Here is a 26,862-nt window from a genome sequence, read left to right on the forward strand (position 1 = left end):
CTCTGTCCTTATAACTAGCAAATTAAAAGAGAGAGAAGCAACGAACTTGAAGTCGGCAATACTGAGCTCTATTTCTGTTGTGGCTTTACTATGGGCCTGCAAGTTTGGGTCATTTCATTTCCTTGGCTCTCAATTTACTCAACTCTAAAATAAACCTTTCAAATTAAGTAATTTCTAAAATTTCCTCCATTTTTAATATTACATGATTTTAAAAGACTGTTCTTATCTGAATCAATTTAATAGTCTTCCTGTCTTAACCTTATGTTATAGATGACTAAGAAACCTGATCAGGTTTCTACTCTGAGTGACATATTTGCTTGCAATATGTACCTGGTGCACCTGGAGAGGCAGCCAGCCCTGCTGTGAGGAATCAGAGAAGGCCTCTTAAAGGAGGAGAGTCCAAACTTGGTACTTAGAGATAAGTAGGAGTGAGCCAGGTGAAAGGAGGTGAAGGCTCTCACCTTCTTCTAATTTGTTAATTAACTTATGAATCATATTCTTCGTTTATCACAAAGGACCATAGTAGTTATGCTCCTGCTAAGCCATTTCCCAAAGGGTCTGTTGTGTTTCTCTTACAGGCTGTGAAAACAAGGGTAGGGCATCCTGGCTACCTCCCACTAAAAAGCCAACACCAAGAGTGTGGTGCAGTCTGTAAATTGTGGCAGACAGTTGGGCAAGAAGCAGAATGGCCCTCCCCATCAGCAGAAGGGGACTGCCTCCAGTTGTCTCCAAGGACTCCCCCATTTCTCTTCCTGACTGATGTTCACTAGCCTTAATGCTTTCGATTTTGGATTTTTCTCAGGGATGACAAGAACAGAAGCTGCCTTCATCCTGCCCCAACACACAACAGAAACAGAAAAGCTGAAACCTCAGCTGAGGCTCCTGCTTTCCCATTACAATATCCAATATGATGTGGAGGAGCTAAGGGATGCGGCCAAGGAAATGGAACTTTTTTCCCTGGTACTTGATGGACTCTTTCTTAATACAAATATAGATGTTCGTGAAAGAAAACAATAGTATTTGCCACAAAGTTGTATGTTTATACTGCCACAATTGTTTCTAGAGTGATAAAATATAATAGTAATAGAGAAGATTTAGATTAGCAGTTGAACTTCCTCTCTGTAAGAGTAATGGCACCTTTGAATATCCAATCCGGAGGGCTTGTAGGTTTAATTTTCTGCAGAATTTAAAGAAAAAGGTAGGTTACAGTCCATAGTAGATAATGCAAACATAGCCAAGATTTGGCAAATTTGCATGGTGGAGTTACCTAGTGTCTAAAGCCCTTCAATTCTCAGAATGCATTGCAGTAATTCCCCTGTTGGCAAATGCTTTATATTCAATAGAGTATATTTTGTGTAGTGATTTTTAAAGTCACACAGTCTGCTCTGTTATAACAGTGTTGCACTTTCTTTAAAAAAAAAAAAAACAACTCATCATCAGGAGCCATGTTAAAATCTGTTTCAAAGAGAAAAATAGGATTCTATAGAAAGAGCTTCAAATATATAATAATAAAGTTTTCAGCCACAGTTTGAACAATAAAGATATCTTTTTTCTGGCTCTAGGTGTATAATATCTGAAAGCATATATATATGCTAGATAAAAATAATAAGTTGATTGATTCAAACAGGCAAAAATCAAATCTGAACGTTTTTGAATGTTCTTCATGTAAGAAGAAGCTGGTGTCTCCTCTATTGCCATTCGCCTTGACCTTGAAGTTGCACTTCCATTTGTATTTGTTCCAGCATTATTTTACTGGGATTATTTCTATTAGTATGTAGCACAGACTCTTTACCCAGTGGTATCCTATGTCCTCTGGTTCTTCTGAAGGTGATGATATTTAGCTTTTGCCTTTCTTTTCACAAGTTCTTCATCAACACAATCTTCAGCATTCTCATTCTCACCAAGTATTATGATAGACAAAAAACAGAATTGTAAAAAGAGGTGGCAGATAAAGGGTAAAAATAAATAAAAATAAATTCTAGCACAGTAGACTATCATCAATGATAACGGGAGAACATGAGGCTGCTGAGTACTCCCACAAAGCAGCCTGTTCTCAAAGAATAGCTTGTCTCCTTCATATACTGACAGTTTCCACTTTCGATTTCCTTATAACAGAGTTGGGTGCAATACTAACTATGCTCCTGAGATAATCGCATCACAACAATTTCTTTGTGTACAGAGTTCCTGTACTGGGGTACCGTTTATTCTGTCCAATGCCGTAGAGTATTGCAAACCTTGCAGCCCGCCACCTGCATATTTAAAATAAAGTTTTATTGGAATACAGCCATGCCTATTTATTTATGTATTGTCTATGGCTGCTTTCACACTACAAAGCAGAGTCGAGTAGTTGCAATAGTCTTGCAACAGCTAAACTCTTTACTATCTGGCCCGTTAAGAAAAAGTTTGCCACCTCAGCCCTAGTCTAGCACTGTCTCATTGAACTTCCTGCCCTGGTGGATGTGATCTGTGTCTGTGCTGTCCAATATGGTAACCGCCAGTCACAAGTGGCTATTGAGTACTTGAATTATAGGTAGCACAACTGAGGAACTAAATTTTAATCTGTATTTAATTTTAATGAATTTACATTTAAATGTTACACAGCCACACATGGCTAGGAGCGACAGTAGTGGACAGCACAGCCTGAGAGGTGCCAGCATCAGCTGGAAGAATCTTGAGCTTTGTGACTCATTGAACTTGCTCTCTTATTCCAGAAACCTTTGTCAAGGCCTTAATATGTGCCAGTACTATGGTAGGTTCTGTGTGTGTGTCTGTGTCTGTGTCTGTGTGTGTGTGTGTGTGTGTGTGTGAGAGAGAGGGGGGGAGAAAGAAATATATACATAACGTAATATTTTAACCATTTATAAGTGTTCAGCTCAGTGGCATCAAGCACATTCACATTTTTGTACGACCATCACCATGTGGTATGCTCTTGAGAGTCATAGCCTGTGCCCTCAAGAAGCTTATCATGTAGTGAGAAAATTAGGATGTGGTGTGGCCATGATGCAATAAGGCACTACCACAGGCTCAGTAGGCCTGAGCCCACCCTGGAGAAGGGAAGAATTAATATTCTGCATTTTGACAGTGGGACGTTATGTCACAGAAAGCACTGGTAGCCTCAGTCTGAAAGTGGGTTGCGAAGGGAATGGCTGAGGTACCTTAAGAGTTTTAACAGGTCCTAGTATCTGGGCCCTTTTCTCTAGCATCATCCTGGTCAGGCTTCTGGGAGTGGGCTTGTGTAATCCTTAGATTTTTTCTAGTATACCAGCTGGCCAGGAAAAGTGCATGTATTTCCAAAGGTGAACAATTTACTTCCTATTTAGGGTTTAGCTCAAAATACGTATAAATATAACCCATGATTTCCAATCTTTGGAGCAGATATTCAGAACAAGTAACACACGCAGTTACGGTAATGAGCTGACTGACAACATGTGCCTCACAGGTCCATCTATTTAAGGTTGTGTTGCTGTCACAGTCATGTTTTATGAATCAGTTTGACGCCAAGACTGTTTTCGATGTGATCAGTAGCTGTTTTTGAAATGACCTACACTCTGAGACGTCTCTCCTGGTCTCTGCTTTTCTCTTCTTAATCCTGTTTAGGTTTCCCAAAAATTTCAAAGCATCTTCATGGAGCAACAGAGAATGCAAACATTTCCAGACTATGATGCTGGGAAAGCTAAAGTAGAGAATTTTGGCTTGGCAGGACCAGGTGTGGCCTTCAAAAAGAGAGCCAGCTGGATTCCCTTCATAAAGGTAGGAAGACCTGTGCCTGCGGCGACCTGGCGGTGATGTCGGCAGTGTCACAAGGTATCCTCCAAGCAGGCCAGGCAACCTGGCAGCACCGAGTCTTCAGGTCCCTACTGTCCCCTTTCTTCATTCACTCAGCTTACGGTGCCCTAAGACAAAGGGTAAGTGCCTTCTTATCGGCAGGAGAGGCGGCTCAGGCAACATGGCCTCGTGTGTCATCTCTGGAAGGTCCCCACCCTCTGGTACCCTCTCTTTGGGTCAGAACTCCTTGTTGTTAGTGATCTTGGCTGCTTGCTAAAAACAAAGAATAACTGCTTGAAGGTAAAACTGAGTTGTGTAAATCCAGCTTTTTGGTCAAAAACTATTTATTGGACACATACTGTGCGTCAGGCATGGCCCTTGGTGCCAGAGGTGCACAATGTACAAACAACAAACAAGTAAGCAGATTAAATGAGATAATTTTAGCAGTGGTAAGTGTAGTTGCTTCTCATTATCTGGGGTGGTTATGTTCTACAAAATTACCATGAATACTGAATTAACAAATACCGAATGATCACTCACAAGAAAAATACAGGGTGAGGTTCGTCAACTCATCAATACCAACTGATCAATACATAACCTTGTTTTATGTGGGTTTCTGTTTAAAGACACTACTTAACATGTGCTGTTGATTCATTAACATTGAACTTGCGGCCGACAGCACTATACCTCACTCTTCAATGAAGCTTATCAAAATGTGTCTTTCTTCTATAACACACATCACAGCCTTCCTGTACTTAGGAGCACGAGGCAGCACTTCAGCACTATGCTTAGGGGCCTTTTAAACTGTGAAATAATCAACAAAAAGCAGGAAAGTATAAAAATGAGGTACTAAATAAGCCACGAAAAGGACCCTTGTTTATGGTATAAGAACCGAAATAAGAAGGCAGAGTGTCACCTGGTTTGACCTCACCTGGGAATGTGGAGCTGAGCAACTCAAATTTTTCACCATTTCGTGCAAGTCCATGAATGACGAGGAAAGCTCTGCCGGTATTGATTTTGAGGCTGCAAAGAAATTTTAGTGAGTAGGCAAGTTTGCAAATACAAAATCCATAAGTACTGAGGTTCAACTGTATTATGAAGGAAAGAAAAGTCTTATGTGATAAAGATGGACGAAGGAAAAGAAAGAACTCATTACTCCTAATTCTGGGGCTTAAACAAATAGGTGGTTGGTGTAAGGGAAGCCAGACTTTCTGTTTTAGATTGTTACACTTGTGTGCTAAGTATCCAGGAGATATTTGGATATAACAAGCTGGGGCTTAGTAATAGATATAGAGAGTTATCAATATACCGATGTATTTATTTAGCCATGGAACTAAGTTTTCAAATATAGCTTGTTAATGTGAAAAGTGAAGTTTTTCACTTGGAGTCAAAAGGCTTTGTGGGCAAACTTCTCTTGTCCCATAAATCAAATGCAATGCACAACACTGATGGATTAGGGTCCTTCCTGCTTATGGGCGATGCTGTGTCATCCCAGATGAAGATACTGCACCAACAGGACCTGAAGCTGCCTTCTCCCTCCATAGATCTTTGAACCCACACAGACCCTTTCCAACACTTGACATGCCCTAGCAAACTTTCTAGCTTGGAGGCCAGATGCCATTTTTGAAAGTCCTTGGATCTCTTTGCTTGCAACTTTTACTGAGAACCATTCTGACATGCTGTAACTTTGTGTGCGCATGTTTGTCCCCTAGATTAAGCCAAAATGTGATCCTTGGCAAAAGAAGCTTTTGACTAAACTAAAAGAACAAAGAAGAATAGATGTATTAATGCAACTCCAAGCAAAGTTTTTGAAGGTAAGAAAGTAACCATATTGCTGTGCAAATAAAATTCTTGCTAAAATTGTCCTCAGAAAGTTGAATTTCCTTTCTCTTCTAAAAAATGTTAGCCATGAATTTACTTTGAAGGCTTTATTTGGAACTTTCTAATCTAATTGCTGAACTTTTATAATCCTGTTAGCTTTCAGTAGAGAGTAACAACTGTCAAGAATTGGATTTCAGTCCAGTTTTAGCACTGTTTCTTTGTGATATTGGCCTAGTCACTTAACTTCCCTGAGTTTTAGTTTCCTCATCTGTGAAACAAAAATGTTAGACTAAATTATCTTATTTTTATTGTGGTATAACACACATAACATAAAATTTGTCATCTCAACCATTTTTAAGTGTATATAGTTCAGTAGTGTTCAGTATATTCACATTGTTATGAAACAGATCTCGGAACTTTCTCATCTTATAAAACTGAAACTCTGCACCTATTAAATAACAATTCCTTATTTCCTCCTGCCTACATCCCCTAGCAACCATCATTCTGCTTTCTGTTTCTAAGTTTAATTACCCTTAGATACCTCATGTAAGTGGAATTACGTAGTAAGATAAGAGTCCAGCTTCATTATTTGACATGTGGATATCCAGTTTTCCCAGAACCATTTGCTGAAGAGACTGTCCCTTCTGCAGCGAGTGGTCTTGGCACACTTGTTTATGATCATTTGACATAGACGTGAGGATTTATTTCTAGGTTCTCTATTCTATTCCACTGGTCTGTATGTCTAATTTATGGTAGTACCATACTATTTTGACCATTGTAGCTTTATAATATGTTTTGAAATCAGAAAGTGTGAGTTATCCAACTTTTTCTTCTTTTCAAAATTATTTTGGCTATTTGGGGTCCTTTGAGATTCCCTACGAATTTTAGAAAAAATTTCTCTATTTCTGCAAAAAAATGCCATTAGGGTTTTGATAGGGATCAGACTAAATGATCTTTGATGTTCCTTGTGATAGGAAAATAATTGATATATAGTAATAAGTAGAAGTTAAGCTCTGGAACTATCATTCGACTCTTCACCTCTAGAAAGGAGAAGGAACAGTTATTCAGCACCTGCTAGATGTCAGGCATTCTCACGGCAATCCTGAGAGACATCAGTAGTAGTATTATTAGATTGACCTGTCCTGTTCTGCATGGAAAAGTCGGGATTCCAGCAAGGAGGCAAGCCCGGGTCTGTGTCCTTACTAAGCCCGTGCTTTCTTTACACTACCCAGCTCTTTCTACTCCGTCTCCTGGGACAAAATTTGTACCCAAAATTGATGGGTGTTTTTTTGCCACAACGCTTGTGGAGGTCCCACTTGCTATCGTGTCTGGGGGGTTGTCAAAGAATTTTAAATGAACTATTGCATCTATTTGAATACTGAACAGTGTTGAACGGATGGACATACCTGAGGGATCATGATTTAAATTCTATTTTTTAACTGATTAAGGTCCCGTCTGGGGCTTCTTTCTTATTCACATGTACATGACCAAATTCAAAGGCAATAACCTTTCTCCCAACTGTTCCTTCTCTTCTCTGTTCTACTCAAGATTGCCAGCCCCGAGCGAGTAGTGCAAGTGCTCCAAGACCATGCTGCAAAGACGGCCGCGCTGGCTCCACCTCATGCAACTTTTGTGGCTTCCCAGAGTTGGCATCAGGGCAACTATGCCCAAATCTGGGAAAATATTTATAGCAACATCAACCTCTACCAGGTACCACAGGAAGAAATAACCAATATGCTTTTCTGTTCAACTCACCACCTGTGTGTAGACCTTAGAAATTTACTTTGGTAGTTTTTTAGAGACCTTTCCCCCAAAAACTCTATTACCTAACCAGATTTGTTTTCAGTATATATATAAAAAAAAAGATTAATTGCTAATTTGAAAGAGGAATGTAAAGAGGTATACTATAAGATGTCGTTGCTGCCAGGACATACACTCAACTAATAAATACCAGTGCAAAGCTACACGTCATAGAGCTAAACACCAAATAAGCTAGACAGTTGTTAAATATTGTGAGTGTTTAGAGAGAAAATGGTCCCCACGGAGTTGGTTCTATTGAAAAACAAAAACAAAAACAACAACAAAAAACCTCTTGAACAAGGAAGAAATTGAGCTGGGCTTGAAGGAAGTGTAGGGCGTAAGGAGGTGGTGGTGGAGAGGAAAGTAGGGAACGCATTCTAAAAGGGAAGCATGAACAACAGTGCAGAGGAGAGACTGTGCCTGGAGTGCCAAGTTCAGTTTGGTTGAGTGGCAGACTCAGGTGGAAATGTAGTAAAGAGAAGTTTTGTTAAGGCTGAGGAGGGAGCAGGTTGTAAATGCCCATAAGTTCTGGACTAAAGGAATTTGTGCGTTATCCTGTAAGACAGTGACATATACAAAGCTGTATTTTTTAGGAAGATAACGTGGCAGCAGGGTCTTAGTTAGAGTGAAAAAAGGAGAAATTGGAAGCAGGGAAGCAAGTTAGGTAGCTGCTACATAGGATAGGCATGAAATTTGGCAATGAAAAGAAGTTTCTACACAAAGCTAGTGGATATTTGTCTTTACAGTGGTACCAAAACGTTTTGGAAGTTATAATCTGCTATTATAGAGAAGCATTTTGTTTCATTTGCTTATTTAAGATGGACAGACTCAATGTGTTTGTTTATAGTCTGAGAGGAAAGAGCAGTGGAGAAGGAGAGATGAACGATACAAAAGGGTAAATTTGAGAAACAGATGACCTTGGGGAAGGGGAAGGAGATGCAGTGAAAAAATAAGTGGAAGAATAATTTTGAAAAGGGGATAATGGTATCATTTCCCTTGAGGTGAAACAGATGCACAGAATTTTTAGGTGCAAAATGATAAGACACAAGAGCTTGTGGAGGGCCTGGCCGTCTCAGAGACAGGGAGAAGAGGAGGAGGATGTCTGCATTAGTGAGGCAGAAGGTGAGCGTGGCATGTGAAGAGCTATCACTGTGGGGAAGGCCCCCCAAAAGAGAAGGATATAAGGATGACCATGAAGTAAGAGGTCATGGATGTGCAGCGAGCCCATTCTATGTAATAATTCTATTACTTTTGATGCAGAACAGGGCCAATTTCCCTGAGTGGGGGGGGACCAAGCCTTGCACTGAGAGAAGAAGAGGGTCCTTTGGCAAAGAGCGTGGGAAGAATTCAACACACACGCTAAAGTCAGAGTCAAAGGAAAGTTTATTAGAAAAGGGAAAACACTCCACAGACAGAGTGTGGTCTCTTCTCAGAGGCAGAGAGTGAGAGGGACTAAGCAAGACGAGGACAGTGAGAAAGACAAACTAAAGAATACCAAGAGAAAGACAGTGAGAGGGACAGTGAGAGGGACCCTGAGTGCTCTGGGGAATTCAGTTTATATATCATTCTTTAGTTCCTGTGAGTTATAGTTTAAAAGACTTTGTTAACCCATTTCCTTTGATATGAGCATACAGTGAGGAAGGGGAAGAGTATTTAGCATGAAAAGGTAAGAATATGTAGACTGAAAGGCCTGCTGGCAGCTCTCAGCCTTTAATCCGTAGATTCCCCATGATTTTAGCCATAGGGAATGAATGATTTTATTTTGTGCAGGGCAGCCACTTAAAGACCCTCGTTTTTCCTGTTACCTCTTCACGGTGTGGGGAACAAGTTGCTAGCGATCCCAGCAGAAATCTTCCTTAGTTCTGCAGGTGTCCTCCTGGCCTGGCTACTGGGCTGATCAGCATATTGCAGTCTCTGAATATGGTTTGATTAACATTTTTAATTCTCTTGCCTCCTCCCTACATGACTTTCACCCCTAAAGATAATTGTAGAGTAACTAAAACTTATACATAAAGTTGAAGGTGTGGGGAAGTTTAGTAGAATGCTAGAGAGATAAGCACCGGAATGATCCATTGTCCCACGCTATATATGAGGAAAGAGAAACCTGAAAAGGGTTTAATGAGTTACAGATTGGCTGGAAGCACACACACATGCACAGGTACGCACACACGCGTGCACACGCACACACCCACTACACACACCACGACTTCCATAACTTTTCAATCTGTTTAGATGAGAATCTAGAGAATCTAATGGAAAAAGAGTTGGCCACATATATCAGGGACAGATGCAATATATCACAGTATAGGTCTCCCTGGCCCCTGACTCTCCCGACACAGCATGCAACTACCAGTGACAGTCTCTCCTTGGCTAGCATTCTGCCAGAGTTGAGAAAATAGCCAGATTTTTCCTTTCCCATTGCCATTTTACACTAACACATATGTCGCCATTCAGGAAGACCTTATACTAACAAGGAAACATTTAAAAACATCTGGCTCTTATGGTTCTTGAACCAGACTTAGGGAGAAGAAGGTTGGGAGTAGGGGATAAGGGAGGGCAGCAAAAGCAGAGTCAGCCCAGGTGTCTCTGAGCAAGAACTCTCTTCCTAGGACCCTGGACAGTCTATCTCTTGATGCTGATGTAATCTCCATTTACCTGGGAAGCTCTGGTATTAACATCTGAGGGCCATCACCACAAATCTGTTTTCCTCCTTGGCTGAGAGAATAGGAGAAATTAAACTCCTGGGAGCTAGATGGGGGTGAAAGGTGGTGAATATGAGTGAGGGAGAGGTAGGAGGCAAAGGAAGATGAAGTCAGAGATGAAGAGTTTCATGTTTAAAATCATGGAGAAATGATGAGATCCAGAGTATAGCAGGGCCAGCAAGAGATAGACTTGTAATAGTGCCAAGGGGGACTTAGGGGACCAAGGACATTACCTCTGTGGGACCACTGTGGCAGTGAAAAGCAGAAGATGCATAGTGAGAACAGGAGATGATGGCTCAGATAAGTATTGAGAGGAAGAAAGCACTAAGAGCATAAGTGGGAGAAGCCCAGTCGCACAGTAGAAAACTAACACTTCTTGTTCCATTACTGCTTCCCTCCATCTACACAGGAGGTAGGAAGTTGGGGTACTGATAAAATGCAGCCTGCGCTTTCACCAAAGTCTGTTTTGATTGCAGTTGCCCAAATGTTAAAAATGAAAAAGAAAAGAGACAAAAAAAGAAGGAAAGAAAAAGAAAGAAAACCACTTCCTCTGGGTATTTACTGACTTGTAAATGTTGTTCTCGGAATTGACCAAGGGAGAAAAATGCGAGCACTGTACTTTCAAGTTGATTCATGGTAAATAGACCCTAAGAGACTTAGAATACCTGTAGATTCTAGAGGTGGAGCATGAGTTTAGACATATACTGTGTGTGCATGCACGCGCGCGCGCACACACACACACACTACCCTGTATATTAGGGTCATGCAAATATTGTGGTTTCCCATTCATTCAGTGCTTATTACATAATTTTTTCTTTGTGCCAGGTATTGTACTGGGCTCAGGAAATGAAACACATAGTAAACAAGTGAACAAAGAAGTAAATCTCATCTCTAATTTGTGGGTGCTACGAAGAAAACCACAGGAGTGGAAGACAATGGGGTAGAGAAGAGCACCTATTGATAGAGAAATTGGGCAAGATCTTTCGAAGTCAGGGGCATCTGGACTGAAATTTGATGAATGAGAAGGAGTTAGCCATGCAAAAGGGCTAGAGAAGAGCTTTCCAAGCAGGGAACGGAAAATAGCACAGGGTTTAAGAAAGGAAATTATGATGCAATAACCAATAGTTTTCCACTTTCCTTCATATGTTCCTGTGGATGTTATTTTGTGATCTCAAGTATTTCTTCTGCTTTGGTCAAGAGTCACTTCATTCAGTATCAGAGCACCAATGGTAGCATGTGGCCATTCTGAATGTTGAATACTAATCAGATGGTATTAGGATTAAGTAAAAGATGACAGCTTGGAGGAGTCAAAGGAATGTGGGTATGATTTTTAAAGCTCTTTTACTATTTTGCAAGCACGTAGCAGTCAAATATGAATTTTAGCATCTGTATACTAGTGAGCATCCTGATTTTGAAGTTGGCAAGTGACAAAAATACCCCATGAAAAATAACTTTCTTCAGGGTTTTCTGCATGAAGGAAAAGCAAATCTCATGAGACTGTTCTTTTTGACAGTCCTGTGTCCTATTTGAAAGAATGAAAGCACTAATGGTAGTGCGACTTCTAAATAGTTTCTGAATAATCCTCCGTGAATACTGTTCACAACTAACCTTTCTTTAGGGAGTTTATTTTTGAAATAAATGATTTATTTCAGAATAGTTTCAGATTTACAGAAAAGTGGCAAAGATAGTACGAAGAGTTCCCAGGTATCCCTTACCCAGTTTGTATTACTAACATATTTATTACTAAGTATGGTACAACTATCACACCTAAGAAACCAACATCGGCACATTACTTTTAACTAAACTAAACTATTTGAAATTCACCGTTTTTTCCATTGATATCCTCTTTGTGCTCCAGGGTCCTCTCCAGGGTACCACGATGCTTTTAATCACCACGTTTCCCCAATCTCCTCAGGTTCCGAGCCAAATTCTCAGTCTTTCCTTGTTTACCATGACCTTGACAGCTTTAGGCGTACTGGCCAGGCAGCCTGCAGAACATTCCCTAATTTGAGTTTGTCTGATGTTTTCCTCAGGATTATACTGGGGTTATAGGTTTGGAGGAAAAATACCCCAGAGGTGAAGCGCCCTTCTTGTCACATCATATTAGGGGCAGATGCTACCAACATGAACTATCGCAGGGGATATTAATCCTGATCACGTGGTTGCCAGGCTTCTCCACTGTAAAGTTAGCAATTTTCTCTTGAAGGAGTGTTAAAAAAATTAATTTTAAAATACAGAAGTAATAAGCAAATGTCAAATAAACATCTCCTTGTAAAAAAAAAAATCAAAACATCACTGAAAAGTTAATGCTTTAACTTTAACTAATGGGAACTCTAATGTTGTTCCTCATTCTACTTCATGAGAGGAGAAGACTGTTATTCCTTCGAGACTTTTCAATGCATTTATATCCATACATATGTCCCCATAAAATACATTTATATAGTATGATTTTGTGTTTTAGTTTTCTATATAAACAATCTGTCATATCCTATGAACGTCTTTCTGCAACTCGCTTTTTTTCACCCAGCAATACGTCTCAGAGATCCGTCTCTGCTGTTCTCTATAACGGCTGTATTATGTTTTATTCTATACTTCAGCTCACGCAGCCAGACCCCAGTGGATACTTGTTGCCATTCTCCTGATATTAGAAACCATAACTGCTGAGCTTTCTTGTACATGCCTCCTTGTGCATATGTGTGTTTGTTTAGAGTAGATATTTAGAAGTGGATTTTCTGGGTCCTAGAATGTGCACATTCAAAATTTTCACAGATCCAATCAAAGTAGTATACCATTTCCTCCCCCCGCCCCACGACCAACAACTTCTGAGAAAACCTGTTTTCCCACATCCATTTTAACATTGAATATGTTTGTCTAAACACTGATAGTGTGTGTAATGTTTCTATAATAGTAGGAATTGGTCATTACTTGCCATTAACATCAAAGACCGGCCATTCTTCTTTAAACAGTTCTAATTCCAGATTCACTTAAAGATCTGGGTTTGGATGATAAAAAAAATACTATATATTTTTTATAGTTGTTAAATGATGATAATTTGTAATTAGAGATAATTCCGGTCCAAAGGAACTGCATTTTTTAAATGTTTTTTTGAAAAAAAACTTTAAAATGATTTAACTGTAGTTGTAATCAGAAGAAGCCCTGCGTGGGTCCTTCCAAACCTGTAATTTAAGTTTCTTGTGTCCAATGTCATTCCTCAAGAAACACCTGTTTATTACAATGTCTATGAACAAATATTAAACACTGCTATTGACCATTGTATTTCTAAAGATGAGGTTTAAATTGGTCACTTTTATTTACCTTTATGGAGCAGTGAAGTGGCAGAAAATAACTACATCCTTTGCCTTTTCTTCTGATTTTTCTTACTGGCCACACGAAGGAGGGAAGACAGGAAGAGCTGTTTTCACCCATCTATGTGACACTCCCCTCGTTTCCAGTGATAATGCCGTGTAATGAGGACCTGGTGTGCTCTCGCGAAAGTGATGTCGTATGCAGTACCTCCAATGTGCAAGAAGTTCGGGAAAACATGAAACACCTTTCCTGGTCTCCCTCATCAAATTTAAGAGAACATGTTTAAAAACAATCATTTTCTGATGACATAGAGACACGTATTTATCACAGAAAAATTGGGAAATATAGAAAAGTTTAAGAAAGAAAATTAAAACCACCCACTTTGTTACCACCTAAATGTAATAACCGTATTGCTAACATTCAGTATAAATCCTTCCAGTCTTTTTATTCTGTGGATAGACACAAGTAAGCCATAGAGACTTTCAGGGGTGAGAAATAGATAACAGAATTACTTTTCCTCTAATTATTTTCCCCACCCTACCTCCCACTCCAGTGCCTTTGCCAATTCCTCAGAAGAAAATGAGATTTACAGTTGGTGGAAATCTCAGAACTGTCAAAATACATAAACTCAGCCACAAGGCAGAATAAATGTCGAAGGATTTACCCTTTCAGGAAAGGGTGGCCACAGGTGGTGCTGGCATCCTGGTTTCTAGCCAGCCCTGCCACTTATCTGCAGTGTAGTCGTTTCTTAGGGCAGTGCCTGCGCGGTTCCCTCCTGTGGGCTGCAGTTGGTTCTCTTTTCCCGGAGGCTGCTGAGCTCTCTCCCTTTACTCACCCTAACTTGCTGCGCCTTCTTCCTTGCTTCCTGGTGATCCACTGATTCAGCAGTACTTTTGTGGTTTGTTTGGTCATTCCTTGCACTATAACTTGATGTCCCTTTCTGTTCCTTCCTATGTAATTCTGGGTAATTTTAGAAACAGCTGAAAAAGTCACAATGCCACCAGAGAAATGCTGTGGCTCTGAGCTGGCCCCCTGAAGCCACATTAGGCAATGCTGAATTGTAATGCAAGAGACCCATAGGCCTGGGAGGCAAAAGACTTCTTTAGAGCCCCTCTAGCCCAAAATCTGGGTCAGATAGAAACTGTCAAAATTTAACTCCCTTCATGGACTATACGCTTTCTTACAGATTTTTAAAAAAATAACAGATCCTTTTTATTTTGGTTTGGGATAATGATCTCGTATTTCTGTATTAAGAAACTGAAGTGCACTACATCACCTCCTAGGGTCTTTTTTGCATTCCTAGGGTTGTGGGACGTTTACACAGACATACACTGATGGGCACACTTACCCAGGACAGACAGGAGCTAACCCTACCCATGGGCAGAATGGGAAGCCACTAAATGATGCCCGATGAAACAACTCTCTCTCATCTATTCTTCCTAATGTCCCTGTCCAAAATTGTCTTCCCTGCTGCCTGTCATAAAAACTGGTAGTCTATCTTTGGAGTCTTGGGGACTGTCTTAGTTAAGGTTAGGTTTGGCTGTTGGTCATATTTAAATACAGAATAACAGAGGATTAAAGGAGATGAACAGTTCTCTCTGTCTCCCCGGAGTCCTCAGAGACCCATGCCCCTTCTGTCCTGGAACAACACTTGTAGCTTCCATAGCCCAGATCGACCCTGGTCTGAGATGCAGCTTCAGTTGTCACATTCATGGTGCAAACAGCAAAATGGAAAATGAGGGTGAGGAAGCTGCCACTTCAGGGAAATTCTCAGAAGCCACCACATGGCATTTTCACTTTCATTCCATCAGTCAGAACCTAGTCACACAGCTACACCTAGCTGCAAGAGAGGCTTGGAAATATCATCTTTATCTGGGTGGCCTTGTGCCAAGATAAATATTGAATCACTGTGGGAAAAGAGGAAGATGAGGAACAACCAGTAGTTTCTGTGATTGTTGTGACTCTAAGAACCAACTATTAGAATAGCAGTAACCGAGAGAGGAAGGTTTCATTCTCAGCCATTGACACTCAGTGTTCTTATGGGGATTAGCATCACTATGAAAGAGCACATCTTATGGGAATGGAGACATGCCCAGGGACATGCAGAGAGAACAGCTAAGACAGGAGCTGCCCAGAGGGTCAGAGGCAGGACCGTACATCACTGCCAATTTCTTCCCAGTTTTCCCTAGGACCCTGGGTGCATGACCTCATCCTTCTCAACATCAGGAAAGGTGACTGTGGAAATAAGTAAACAACCATGAATTCTGGTAGACCCTACGGGGCTGGCTGACTACTGCAGTCCATGGCCAGGAGAGAGCTAGCGTGTACTGAGCACCTATGACGTGCCGGTCACTACGCTTTATATACATCCTATCATTTAATTCTCACAGCAACTTATCTTACAAATGTGAAAACAGGATAGAGACTTTAAGTGCTTAAGTCGTATAGCTAAAAAGAAGAAAAAAGTTTAATCCACTGATCTCTCTCAGCCTGGAACAAGACCAGATTAGAAATTTAAAGTTTCATACAAATGTGTCTATCAATTCTTCATAATCATGAAAGTTTATATGGATCATGGAAAAGGTTGTGGGAGGAGGTGCTGGCAGGGACCAGCTGATATTTCAAAGCTGTGAATAGCCTCGTTAAACAAAGACTAAGTAATAGTAAAAAAGTGACCCCTAATTTGTTTTAGAAATAGATTTTTATGTCAAGTTGAAATGGATTGAGATACTCTTCTACTTGTTCGTCTAAATATGATTTGGATCATGAGATTTAATTTTGTGATGACCCAATTTTGATTTTGTTAATAACATTGCAAATGTTTATGTAATTCAACTAATGCTGCTTTTCGATAGAATGAAAACATGAAGGATGATGACCTTTCCACGGAACGAAGTGAAAGTGACCAAGCACAAATAAGTCTCAGCCAACGTGCTGAGGAGCCCATCAAGCAGAAAAAAGAGACAGGGTAAAATTAAATGATTTTATTGATGACTCATGGAAATGGGTTAAACAGTGGGGAAAACTGAGTGACTGATTAATATGGAGGTTACATGTTAACTCAAAAGTATTTGAAGGTGAAATAAAAACAAGACTTTGGTAAAGCACGTTAGACAACTACATTAATATTTCACTTGGGACTGTGTTTTTTATGAGAGTAATTACTAAGAGAGATTTCTTTTCATATTTATATAGAGAGAGCAATTATTTTATCTTCAGTGTATTTTTAAAGAGTAGCCACTATGAAACTCCCTTAAATTAAATAAAATGATTTCTATTTGGTGCATATTAATTTTCCGAACCACTTTGAAATGGAAAGCATTTATTCTATTTTTTCTGCCTAAAGGTACAGCTGTGCAATGGCCCTACAGATGCTGGGTTTGAATGATGGCACTGGGCCCAGTGATAGGGATCCTGTCCTGATAAGAGGGACCTACTTGTCCTTTCTGTATCTGCGCCACCTGCGTATCAGGGAGTTGCAGGTACATGGATGGTCCAGCACACTGGTTTCAGGCATCCGAAGTGGTTGGTTGCCCAGACGGGGACTTTCCTATTACTTTAATAGCAACATAACTTTATGCTTTGTTCTTTTTTCTGATTTTTTCATGAAATCAAGCCTTTCCGGGGGTGGTGTGTATCTTTCTCAGCAGTAAAGTTGACCTGTTAACCTCCAGGGCCCCATAAAGTTTTACTCTAGGGTGGGACTAGCAAAGGGCAGGGTCCTGACTCTGTTTTTTCTTTGTTTCAGCGCATCTGCTTAGGCATTCTGAACTACTTTAGATCCATTGAACGAACGCTAACAATCAACACTTCAGGGCTTACCTCGGTTGCAGGGAGCCTGGTCCCTACCATAGAGGATAGTTCTGGGGTAAATATGGCAAAAGGAGGCTTGGGAACCTTGCAAGGTCTAGGAGCTCACCACTACATCCATGGGACACCTGCTGAGCACAAGGTGAGGTATTCTGCTACAGTTTCCTCTTCCTCAATTATCTTGTCTCCCAAGCCACCTTCTTCCAAGCACCTGGAATCGGTTAACATGATGGAATAACAGGTGGGGGTTTCTTAGAGAAATGGCTTGAAAAAAATTGTGATGAGAAGGGAAGTGGCTTTTTAACCACAACAAAATGCAGTGTCCACTTGAGAGCAGGACGCAGGCAGAGCACTGTAAAGCCTCCCTGGAGGCCACAGTAGGGAAGGCCTTTCAGTTGCTGGTTTGTTGACTTTCTAGTGAACAGAGCATGAGAGGCCCTTTCTGTTATCCCCACCTGGAAATCACATGTCCTTCCAGAGAAGCATTTTTAAGACCCTCCTTGACTTTGCTGGGGTAACTTTTTGCTTCTTTTCTGTTTCCTAAGCCCTAAATGGAAAAAAAAAAAAAAAGATTATAAAACAAAGGTGCTTTTAATACCTCTTTTATAATATAGTCTACAAAGTTCATATTAAATCCCTTTCTTTGGAAGTTGAAAATGCCTACATTTTCTTGGAATAGTATAGACAACTCTTGCAATATTTTCATCTCAATCTCAAGAAAGTTTATGCCTGAAGGTAGAATTTAATACGAATTTTTTCTTCTTAAAAGATACCAGTTCGACAAACATGAAAAATTAAATCTATTTAACTACTAAACAAGTCACATTCCAAGCATGTATAATCCCTTGTAGTCTGTAAGAGTGTCAAATCTTACTATCCACTATCAGTAATATAGAGTCTGAAGTAGCTCTGTCCAATAGAAATATAACATAAGCTGCATGTAGAATTTAAAATTTTCTAGTAGTCTCATTTTTAAAATGTAAAGAAACACGATAAATTAATTTAAAAAATTAATTTTAGTAATATAATCTATTTAACCCACCATGTCCAAAATATTATCATTTTAACATGTAATCAACATAAAGAAATTATTGATGAGATAATATACATTTTTTGAGCTAAGTCTTCAAAATCTGTTACGTACCTTATACGTACAGCACATCTCAACTCAGACAAGCCACATTTCAAGTACTCAATAGCCATATGTGGTTAGAGGCTATTGCGTTGAACAGTTTATGAAGCTCTAGGTATTGAAAAACATTTTATTTTTCCTATCCGGTCACCTAGAGTCCAACCTTTACTCAGTATCCAAGAGACATCTCTTTTTGGTTTCCTTCTCTAACAAGTACCTCCCTCCTATCCCCTCACCATACACAAGCTTCCTCCTTACTCCCTTGATTCTAACTTGTAGTTAGTCAAGTCCAGTTAATATACTCCTCAGTGGAGCTAGAGAGGAGGGTTAAGACGCTTTAGAAACAAATATACCTGTAAAACAAACACATCTTTCTCTTGCTAATATTGAGCCTACCTCATATCACAGCTGTGGTGTGTTCTTTGCTAATAGATTAAAAAAGATCTTTCTTACTCATGAGCCCTCTCCCAGTTTGTTTGTCAGAGATGGAGACAGGGGTAAGAAATGAAGGCGAAGAGGGAAGACAAATCCTATCCTGCCTCAATGGTTGTAGGAGGAGCTTCTTATGAGCAATGCAATATTTCTTTTGTATACTCTCATAAATGATAGGAATAACAGCACCCTTAGAAGCTGCCAGCAGCTACTACTTTAGCATGAAAAACTCAAGGAAGTGGTCTTCTTTCAGGGTCTTTAAAAGGACCATGTCATTTAGGGGCACTCCATGTGTGTGGCCTTTTCAGCTTTTAAACTAGAATATCCAGACCTAACTATGTGATCCTCTCTGTGTAGGGGATGGAAGGCACAGATGCTAATTTGTTGGGTTGACCTCAGTAGGCCTAGGGCCGAGGCTACTGGGAACAAAATTGTTGGGCTTACCAACCTAGGGAGCTGACATCAGAGAAAGCCCAAGATGGAGACCCCTTCCTTGGGCCAGGATTGTTTGATTCCATGAGGATAGTCTTGGGCTAGTATTAATAAGTGTTCACTAGGTAACAATACCAAGAAAGAAAAGTACCTATGACCAAACCATCATGAACACTTTGCTACTTTATGAGCCTAATTTAGGCATGTGGCAGGTCTTCCTAGTTGTTTGACTTCGAGTATGTCTCTTCAGGCCTGACATCCCATGGCATGTTCAAGATTTGCCTGGACTCGACATATTAGGAACAGAGGCTGTTGTCAGCAAGTGGTGAGAGATGAAACTTCAGGAAAGAGCTGGCTAGGCTCTCCTTAATACAGGGACTAAATCCAAAGCTGATGCGGAACAGAGAATTTTAAATGGCTCTCCTCATTGCTGTGTAAATTCTCAACATCTTTGCCCAAATATAATCACATTTATTCCCTTGCTTGACATCCTTCATGAGTTAACTGTCTTTTACAAGATAAAGTCCAGGCCCCTTGGTGAAGTTTACAAGGCTAGGCACGATCTGACCCCTGCCAACATCTTGGACCTCATTCCCCTCCACTGTCCCTACACCTCTACGTTTATGGAGTTGGGCCTGGCCCTCCTCCAAATTGGCAAAGCTTTTCATGCTAATAGGTCTTGTACATATTGGCCCTTCCAACCCTCACTTCCTCTTCCCTTGGTAAATGCCTATTATATTCAAGAGTCCATTCAAATATTACCTCTCTAAGAAGCCTTCCCTATATCTCTGTGCAGAGCTGTGTGCTTCTCCCCACAACTTGTCTACCTCCATTACAGCACTCAGTTTATAGCCATGCTAGACTGTTGGCTTACCTGCTTCCACAGGCTGTGAGCCTGTCATTTGTCCATTCATTCATTTATTCATTTCACAGACGTTCTGACCAATAAATGTACCAGGCACAGGGAATATAGCAGTAAACAATTATGGGACTATTCAGTGGAAATAGACTTATTAAATAAGTAAGTAATACATATAGAATGTCAGATGGCTTGGCACTGAAGCTTCCCCAGATTTTCTAGCCCCTTATAGCTGGGTAGGGCCTAGTAATGAGATTTGGCCAGTGGACTATGAACAGAAGTAACATGTGTCACTTTTAGTTCAAAGCATTTAAGAACTGGTTTATGACCCTCTAGCTCTTTTTCCCCACTGTGGCCAGTGGAAGGCATGTGTCAAGCCACAAAATAAAACATCCTGGGTCCCTAGAAAGCAACTAGTCTGCAGCGAGCTCTGCATGACGAAGAAATTAATTTTAACAGTAGGCCACTGAGTTTTGGGGTTGTTTTTCACAGAATAACCTAGCCTTTGTGGACTAGTAAAGACAGTGATAGGTGCTACAGAAAAAAAATTAGAGAAGAAAGGGGGCTAGACAGTGGTGGAAGTTGATGATGGGATGTTGCAGCTGTTAAGTAGTGTGATCAGGGAAGGCCTATGTGAGTAAAGTACTATTTGAGTAAAGACTAGAAGGAAATCAGGAAGCAAACCATGTGACTGGCTGGGAGAATAGCGCCAGGTAGAGGGGAGAGCCAGTGTGAAGGCCTTGAACTAGAACTGTTTCTAGCGCTGTTGCAGAAACAGCAAGGAGTTCAGAGCAGCTAGAGTGAATGGGGGGCGGGAAATTGGCAGGAAATGGGGTTAGAGAAATTGGAGGGGCGGAAAATCGGTTATGTAGGGCCTTGTGGAAATTGCGAGGACTTCGAATGTAACTTTGAGTGAGAAAGGGAGCTCTCGGTAAGTTTTGAGCAGAAGAGTGATGTGATTTGACTTACATTTTAACACTCATGCATTGTGTTGCGAATAGACCGAAGGTACTCTACGGCTGATGCAACTAGTTAGGAGGAAAATCTTGAGATGTTTACTAGATGTTCGGTGGCAAAAGGAAGTACAGTAAGTCCTCATTTAACGTCATCAATAGGTTCTGCAACTTGAAGCAAAACAAAGTATAATAAAACCAATTTAGCACAGGCCAATTGATATAAACAAGTGGTAAGTTCCTATGGCATCTCAACAACGTCATAACGAAACAACACTGAACGAAACTGCATTATTTGAGGACCTGCTATAGAGAGTCAGATATATATCTTTCATGTACTAGGTATTTTATAAATGGTTTTTTTTTGACAAAATAAAGGCTCTGTCCATAACTGAATGATCATGAAATCACAAAAAGACAATGTACATAGAAGTGCTCTGCCAAGTATATCATGTTGTTCAAATAAAGAACAATTAGTTACAATAGTAATATTATACTCTGCAGGTGAAGCAGAGAATAGAAGATTTGAAAAACTTTCTTTTTAAAATATTTGAATGATTGTAGCCAATGGACTGAGTTATTCATTTAACAAATTTTGATGAAATTCTTAGACAGGACTATTGTTATCTGAAATTAATGCGATGATTTAGAAAAAGGTTAAGCTTGTCAGAGAAATATTGTCTACATTGCCAAAACCTAAAATTCATTTTAATAAGTAATGACAGAAACCGATAAAGTGGAAAAAGAAAAAAAGAATGATGGGCCACTGATTTTCCTATAGTTAATATACTCGAAAAGTTATTTGGGCATCAGTTATTTTACAGATTTAAAAACATATGAATCATCCCAAAGATCAGATTACTTCTTACCCAAACAGGTGATTATTGTTTTCCCCTTCCTGCCACTCCTTCAAGCATAATATTGAAGAATCGATTATTCAGACCACAAAAACATTAGAGGGAAAGTCTTTCATATGGCTGTGCAAGAAATTAAAATTAAAAATAAATATTATAATGACTGAGTCATAACCCAGTATAAAGTAATTTGGCCATATGGTCTTCAAAGTTCATCTCCATCGGACAAAAGCATACATTTCAAAGACGAGAACTGAAGGAGGAAAGGAGAAGGAATATGTGTGTCTATATACAGGGCTTGAACAAGGAGGTAGGGGTGAGGATAGTGGGAAAAAAAGACCATTTAAATAGATTATGGCATTATAGTCAGCATCTTGAAACTACTATTGATTTCCATCAGCTTCAGAACATAATATAGTAGCCATTTCCTTAAAATCTTATAAAATTCCCCAGTATAAGAACTTGGGAAAAGTCTTTTCTGTTAAAGTCGATAAAACATGCCATATTAAGTTGTTCCTTTTCTCAAAAAAGAGCTCATTTTCCATAACAGTTGATCGGAGCTAAATGTCAACAGAAGCCAACATACTAGTTTATAAGTCTAAGCAATCTGTTTAGTTTTTGTATGTGACATGTCATTTCTCAGCATCTTTTCTGTTTTTCACCAGTGCCTATCATTTTATAAGAAATGATACTTTCATTCTGGAACTCCTAGCCAAATTAAGCTCCTAATTAACAAAAAAAAAAAAAAAAAAGGTTTATGCCTAAAGAATAGCAAAAAGCAAAGTGAACCAAAAACAATGCTTGCTTAACTATGAAATATTTTTTCAGTGGAATATTATGAACAATAGCTATTATTCAGAAATGCTCATACTTATCAGAAAATTTCTAAGTTTCCATTTGAATAATTAAGAACCTATAATTGAATGGATAATTCATTAAAGAAGAGTCTCTTCAGGAAAATAAAGTATGTCATCATCTGGTGTACTTATAACAGTGCATTAAACCTAATTATAGTAGCATGGAACTGAAAAGACCCATAGGGTGCCTCTCATCCATCCTTCTGATATTGATGATTAATCATCCATCAGTTGATAGTCTGCCTTGTTTGCGAAGGTTCCTGTAGTTATACAATGGGCGTTGCTACCCACACAAACCAACTGACAGGTCTATTGAAAAATAGGATACGACCATGTAAACTTTATAGATCAATGGATTCTATCCAACAACTGATTACTTAACTTAGCAAAAAATGTTATAAAAAGAAATAGATGGGGGGATAAAATATTGGGAAGCATTGGTTCCATAATTTAAAAAATTAGAAGCAACCCAAGAGTCCATTGAGGGATGGGCAATTATCACACACAGACACACAGACACGGTGGAATATTATTCAAACTTAAGAAGAAAGGAAAATAGATGAACCTTGAGGACATTATGCTAAGAGACATAAGTCAGTCACAAAAGGACAAATCCTGTATGCTTCCACTTACATGTGGAATATGGAGTAGTCAAATTCATTGAGACAATAAGTGGAGTAGTGGTGACAGGCGCTGGGGGAAATGGAAATGGGGAGTTACTGCTTAACGGGTAACGGAGCTTCACTTTTGCAAGACGAAAAGAGTTCCGGAGCTGGAAGGTGGTGACGGTTGCATAACAATGTGAATATATCTAATGCCGCTAAACTGTACGCCTAGAAGTGGCTCAGGAGGTAAATATTATGTGTATTTTACCATTTAAAAATATATATAATATAAAAACCTAGGATAATGTTTCTAACCTTTTTTTTTTTTTCATTATTTCTCCTCCTAGAGGGATTCTTTTTAGACATTTTTCCCCTGATGGTCCTTTTCCAAAGAAATGTTAATATAAGAGATAAGTCATATATCTGTATAATATGTGTTTCTGTGCTTTATACATTTGAAAAGTAAGATTTTTTGCCCCCCCCCCCCCGCATCTTACTTTTCACCCTCATTGAGAAAGCATGTATTTGACTGTACTTACACAAATGAGAATTTCTGAGGGCAAACACAGTATTTCTGACCAGTATATGTTAAAAGTACAGGTAGGGATCATAAAGTAATAGACTAAAAGAAATCTATATGCATAAAATATCAAAAACCATTCATTTATTCATCTAGTCTTCCATTTAAATATTTTCTAAGCACCTATTAGGTGTTAGGCCCTGTGTTAAACACTGAGGATGCAATGATGAACAAAAATAGACATGTTCCTTATCCTCAAAGTGCTTATAGTTGAGTGGGTGAGACAAATATTAGTCCATAATCACACAAATAAATGTGAAACAGCAACCTCAGTAAGTACCTGAAAAGAGAGATAATTTGGTGTTGCAGAGAGGACAAGGGGAGTTCCCTGTGAAAGTGATGAAGCTGGAAGATAAAGAGGCTTTAACTCGGCAAATGGGGCAGGACATCTTTCCATGGAGAGAGAATAAGTCTGTGCAAAGGACCTGTGGCCCAAGGGAGCACGGGCCCATAAGAAACCAAAACAAGACATGAGTGTCTGTGACACAGTGATCCAGATGGAAAGTGATACAAAATGAAACTAGCCTAAAGTTTCTCAACTGTGTTACTACTGACACTTTGAGTTTAATAATTCTTTGTTATAGGAGGCTGTCCTGTGCGTTCTGGGATATTGAGCAGCATTCCTGGTCTCTACTCCCTAAATGCCAGCAGCATCTCTCCCCAAGGGTGACAAACAAAAATATCTCCAGACATGGCCAGTTATCCTCTGGGGAACAACATCACATTTGGTTGAGAACCACTGGAGGCGGGCAGAGGCCAGACGGTGTAGGCCCTGTTAAGGAGTTTTGCTTTATTTTGTGAGCAATGGGATGTTTGTTAGGGATACTAAAGGGGAGGAGGAAGGACAATCAAAACTGCATTTTTGCAAAATCCTCAGCCAGCAGTGAATAAAATGCAGGAAAAGGGAGGGAAAACCAGAGGGAATGTGGATAGAACTAATAAGAGGCTAAACCAGTTTAGAAACTCCTAGACAAGTCCTAGTGAAAGATAATAACAGCTTGGGCCAGGGTGATGTGTGGTATGACTAAGAGAAGTGGACGGATTTGAGAGATAGGAAGTAAAATCAACAGAACTTCACACTGAATCGGACATGTAGGGTGAGGCAGAAATTGACGTGAGGAATGATTCATGCTGGAGGAAGTAGACGAGTAATGGAACTGCTTATTAAAACAAGCTGGAGATGGCCTAGGTTTTGGGGGAAAGGTCACATAATTCGATCATGTTAAATTTGAGGGGTCTTTAAGATGCCCAGAACAGACATCAAATGGGCAATTAGATGTGTGGGTCTAGGGCTCTAGGAAGTCTGGATTGGAGATGTAAATTGAGGAGCAAATGGCCTAAAGAAGTTTATCTCAATTGTGAAAATACTATCTCCTAAGGAAAGAATCTAGGAGGAAAAGATGAGGTCCTAGGATTGGGGCTTTAGCATAGGCACCATGTAATGACCTGACAGAGAAACATATACCCTGAGCATCAGAGAAGGAATGGTGAGAAAGCTGGCCAGAGCAAGAAAAATGGGGAGTCCGGGGAGGCCGGGAAAAGAGTGAGTCCAGAAGCGAGGAGTGCTCAACTGTGTCAGATGTTCCTGAGAGAGTGTGTAAGATGATTAAAGTACGTTTGCTGGATGTGGAGACAAGGTCACTGTCAGTCACAGTAAGAGTGGTTTGGGTGGCTTAATGAAGACAAGCACCAGATGGAAATGGGTGAGGAGTAGGAGGTGAGGGAATGGAGACAGTGAGTGCAGATAACATCTCAGGAGGTTGGACTATGAGGAGGAGAGACATACGGTGGAACTTGGGGAAGGGCATGAGGACATTTTAAAATGAGAGGGATGTTTCAGTGTCAATTGGTAAATATCTAGTTGAGAGGAAGTATCTAGGAAGGAGAAAAGATGTTTCAGAGGTGGAGGGAGTAGGATCTAAAGCACGGGGAGGGAACAGCCTTAGAGAAGGAAAGCAGAATCATGCTTACAGTGCAGGAGAAAGCAGAAGAGTAGGGGAATGAATGCAGTGAGTTTGTGCGTGTGAGTGGAGAAGTGGATGGGGCTTCTGCGGAGACTGAGAGAGGCTGGGCAAGGAGGCGGGGAGTAAATTCAGAGGCTTGAGAAGAATAGAGAAGTTTGAAGTTATGAGAGTTATTATTAGAATAATGATTTTCAGAAAGCAACAGGTTCTCAGTCATCTAAGAAAAAGAAAAAGAAAATTATGATTGGAATACCCAGATTACTTAGAGGATTAGTTTCCTAGGGCTGCCATAACAATGCAGTACAAAGTGGGTGGCTCACAACAACTGGGAGAGAAATTTGTTTTTTTATAGTTCTGGAGGCTACAAGTCCAAACTCAAGGTATCAGCAGGGCCGTGCTCTCTCTCTCTCCGAAGTCTCCACGGGAATCTCTTTCCTCGCCTCTTCTAGTTTCTGGTGGTTGCCAGCAATCTCTGCTATTCCTTGACACTCCAGGGCTTAGAGATGCATCGCCACAGTCTCCGCCTCTGTCTTCATGTGGCTTTCCCCCCTAAGTGCTTGTCTCCAAATTTTCCTCCTTTTATAAGAACACCAGTCATTGGATTAGGATGCATCCTAATCCAGTATGATCTCGTCTTAACTTGTGTACATCTGCAAAGACTACTTCTAAATAAAGTCACACTCACAGGTTTCAGGTGGACATGCATTTTGGAAGGATGCTATTCACCTCGGTATACTGCTAAAACATGAGATTATGTGAATTCATTTTAGAAGTATTTAGAAGGGTAAAACAAAAATATCTTTAGCAGCTAACGTTTATAGATCTCAAATGCATTGTATACACAGTGTCTCATGCTCCTTGCAACAACTATTGTGGTGTCTTCACTGTCCCTATGTTAACAGATGGTGAAACAGAGGCTAAGAGTAGCTGAGTGACTTGCCCAACGTGAGGTCTAGGCAGAGCCAGCACTTGAGCACATGCATTCAGACT

The 26,862-nt window shown here is 40.0% G+C and overlaps 1 protein-coding gene across 1 annotated transcript in view; it reads left to right on the top strand.

Moving 5' to 3' along the window:
* Window positions 1-26,862, top strand: part of LOC107518481 — a 148,465-nt gene that overhangs the window by 25,364 nt on the left and 96,239 nt on the right. Inside the window, exons 8-14 of the mRNA XM_036220740.1 lie at window positions 803-960; window positions 3,598-3,750; window positions 5,478-5,579; window positions 7,135-7,296; window positions 16,250-16,362; window positions 16,741-16,876; window positions 17,143-17,346. Of these exons, the coding sequence (XP_036076633.1) occupies window positions 803-960; window positions 3,598-3,750; window positions 5,478-5,579; window positions 7,135-7,296; window positions 16,250-16,362; window positions 16,741-16,876; window positions 17,143-17,346 (1,028 nt within the window). The remainder of the gene's footprint in view (window positions 1-802; window positions 961-3,597; window positions 3,751-5,477; window positions 5,580-7,134; window positions 7,297-16,249; window positions 16,363-16,740; window positions 16,877-17,142; window positions 17,347-26,862) is intronic.

The sequence above is a fragment of the Rousettus aegyptiacus genome, unplaced genomic scaffold, assembly GCF_014176215.1.
Source record: "Rousettus aegyptiacus isolate mRouAeg1 unplaced genomic scaffold, mRouAeg1.p scaffold_m13_p_1, whole genome shotgun sequence".
Classification (NCBI taxonomy): domain Eukaryota; kingdom Metazoa; phylum Chordata; class Mammalia; order Chiroptera; family Pteropodidae; genus Rousettus; species Rousettus aegyptiacus.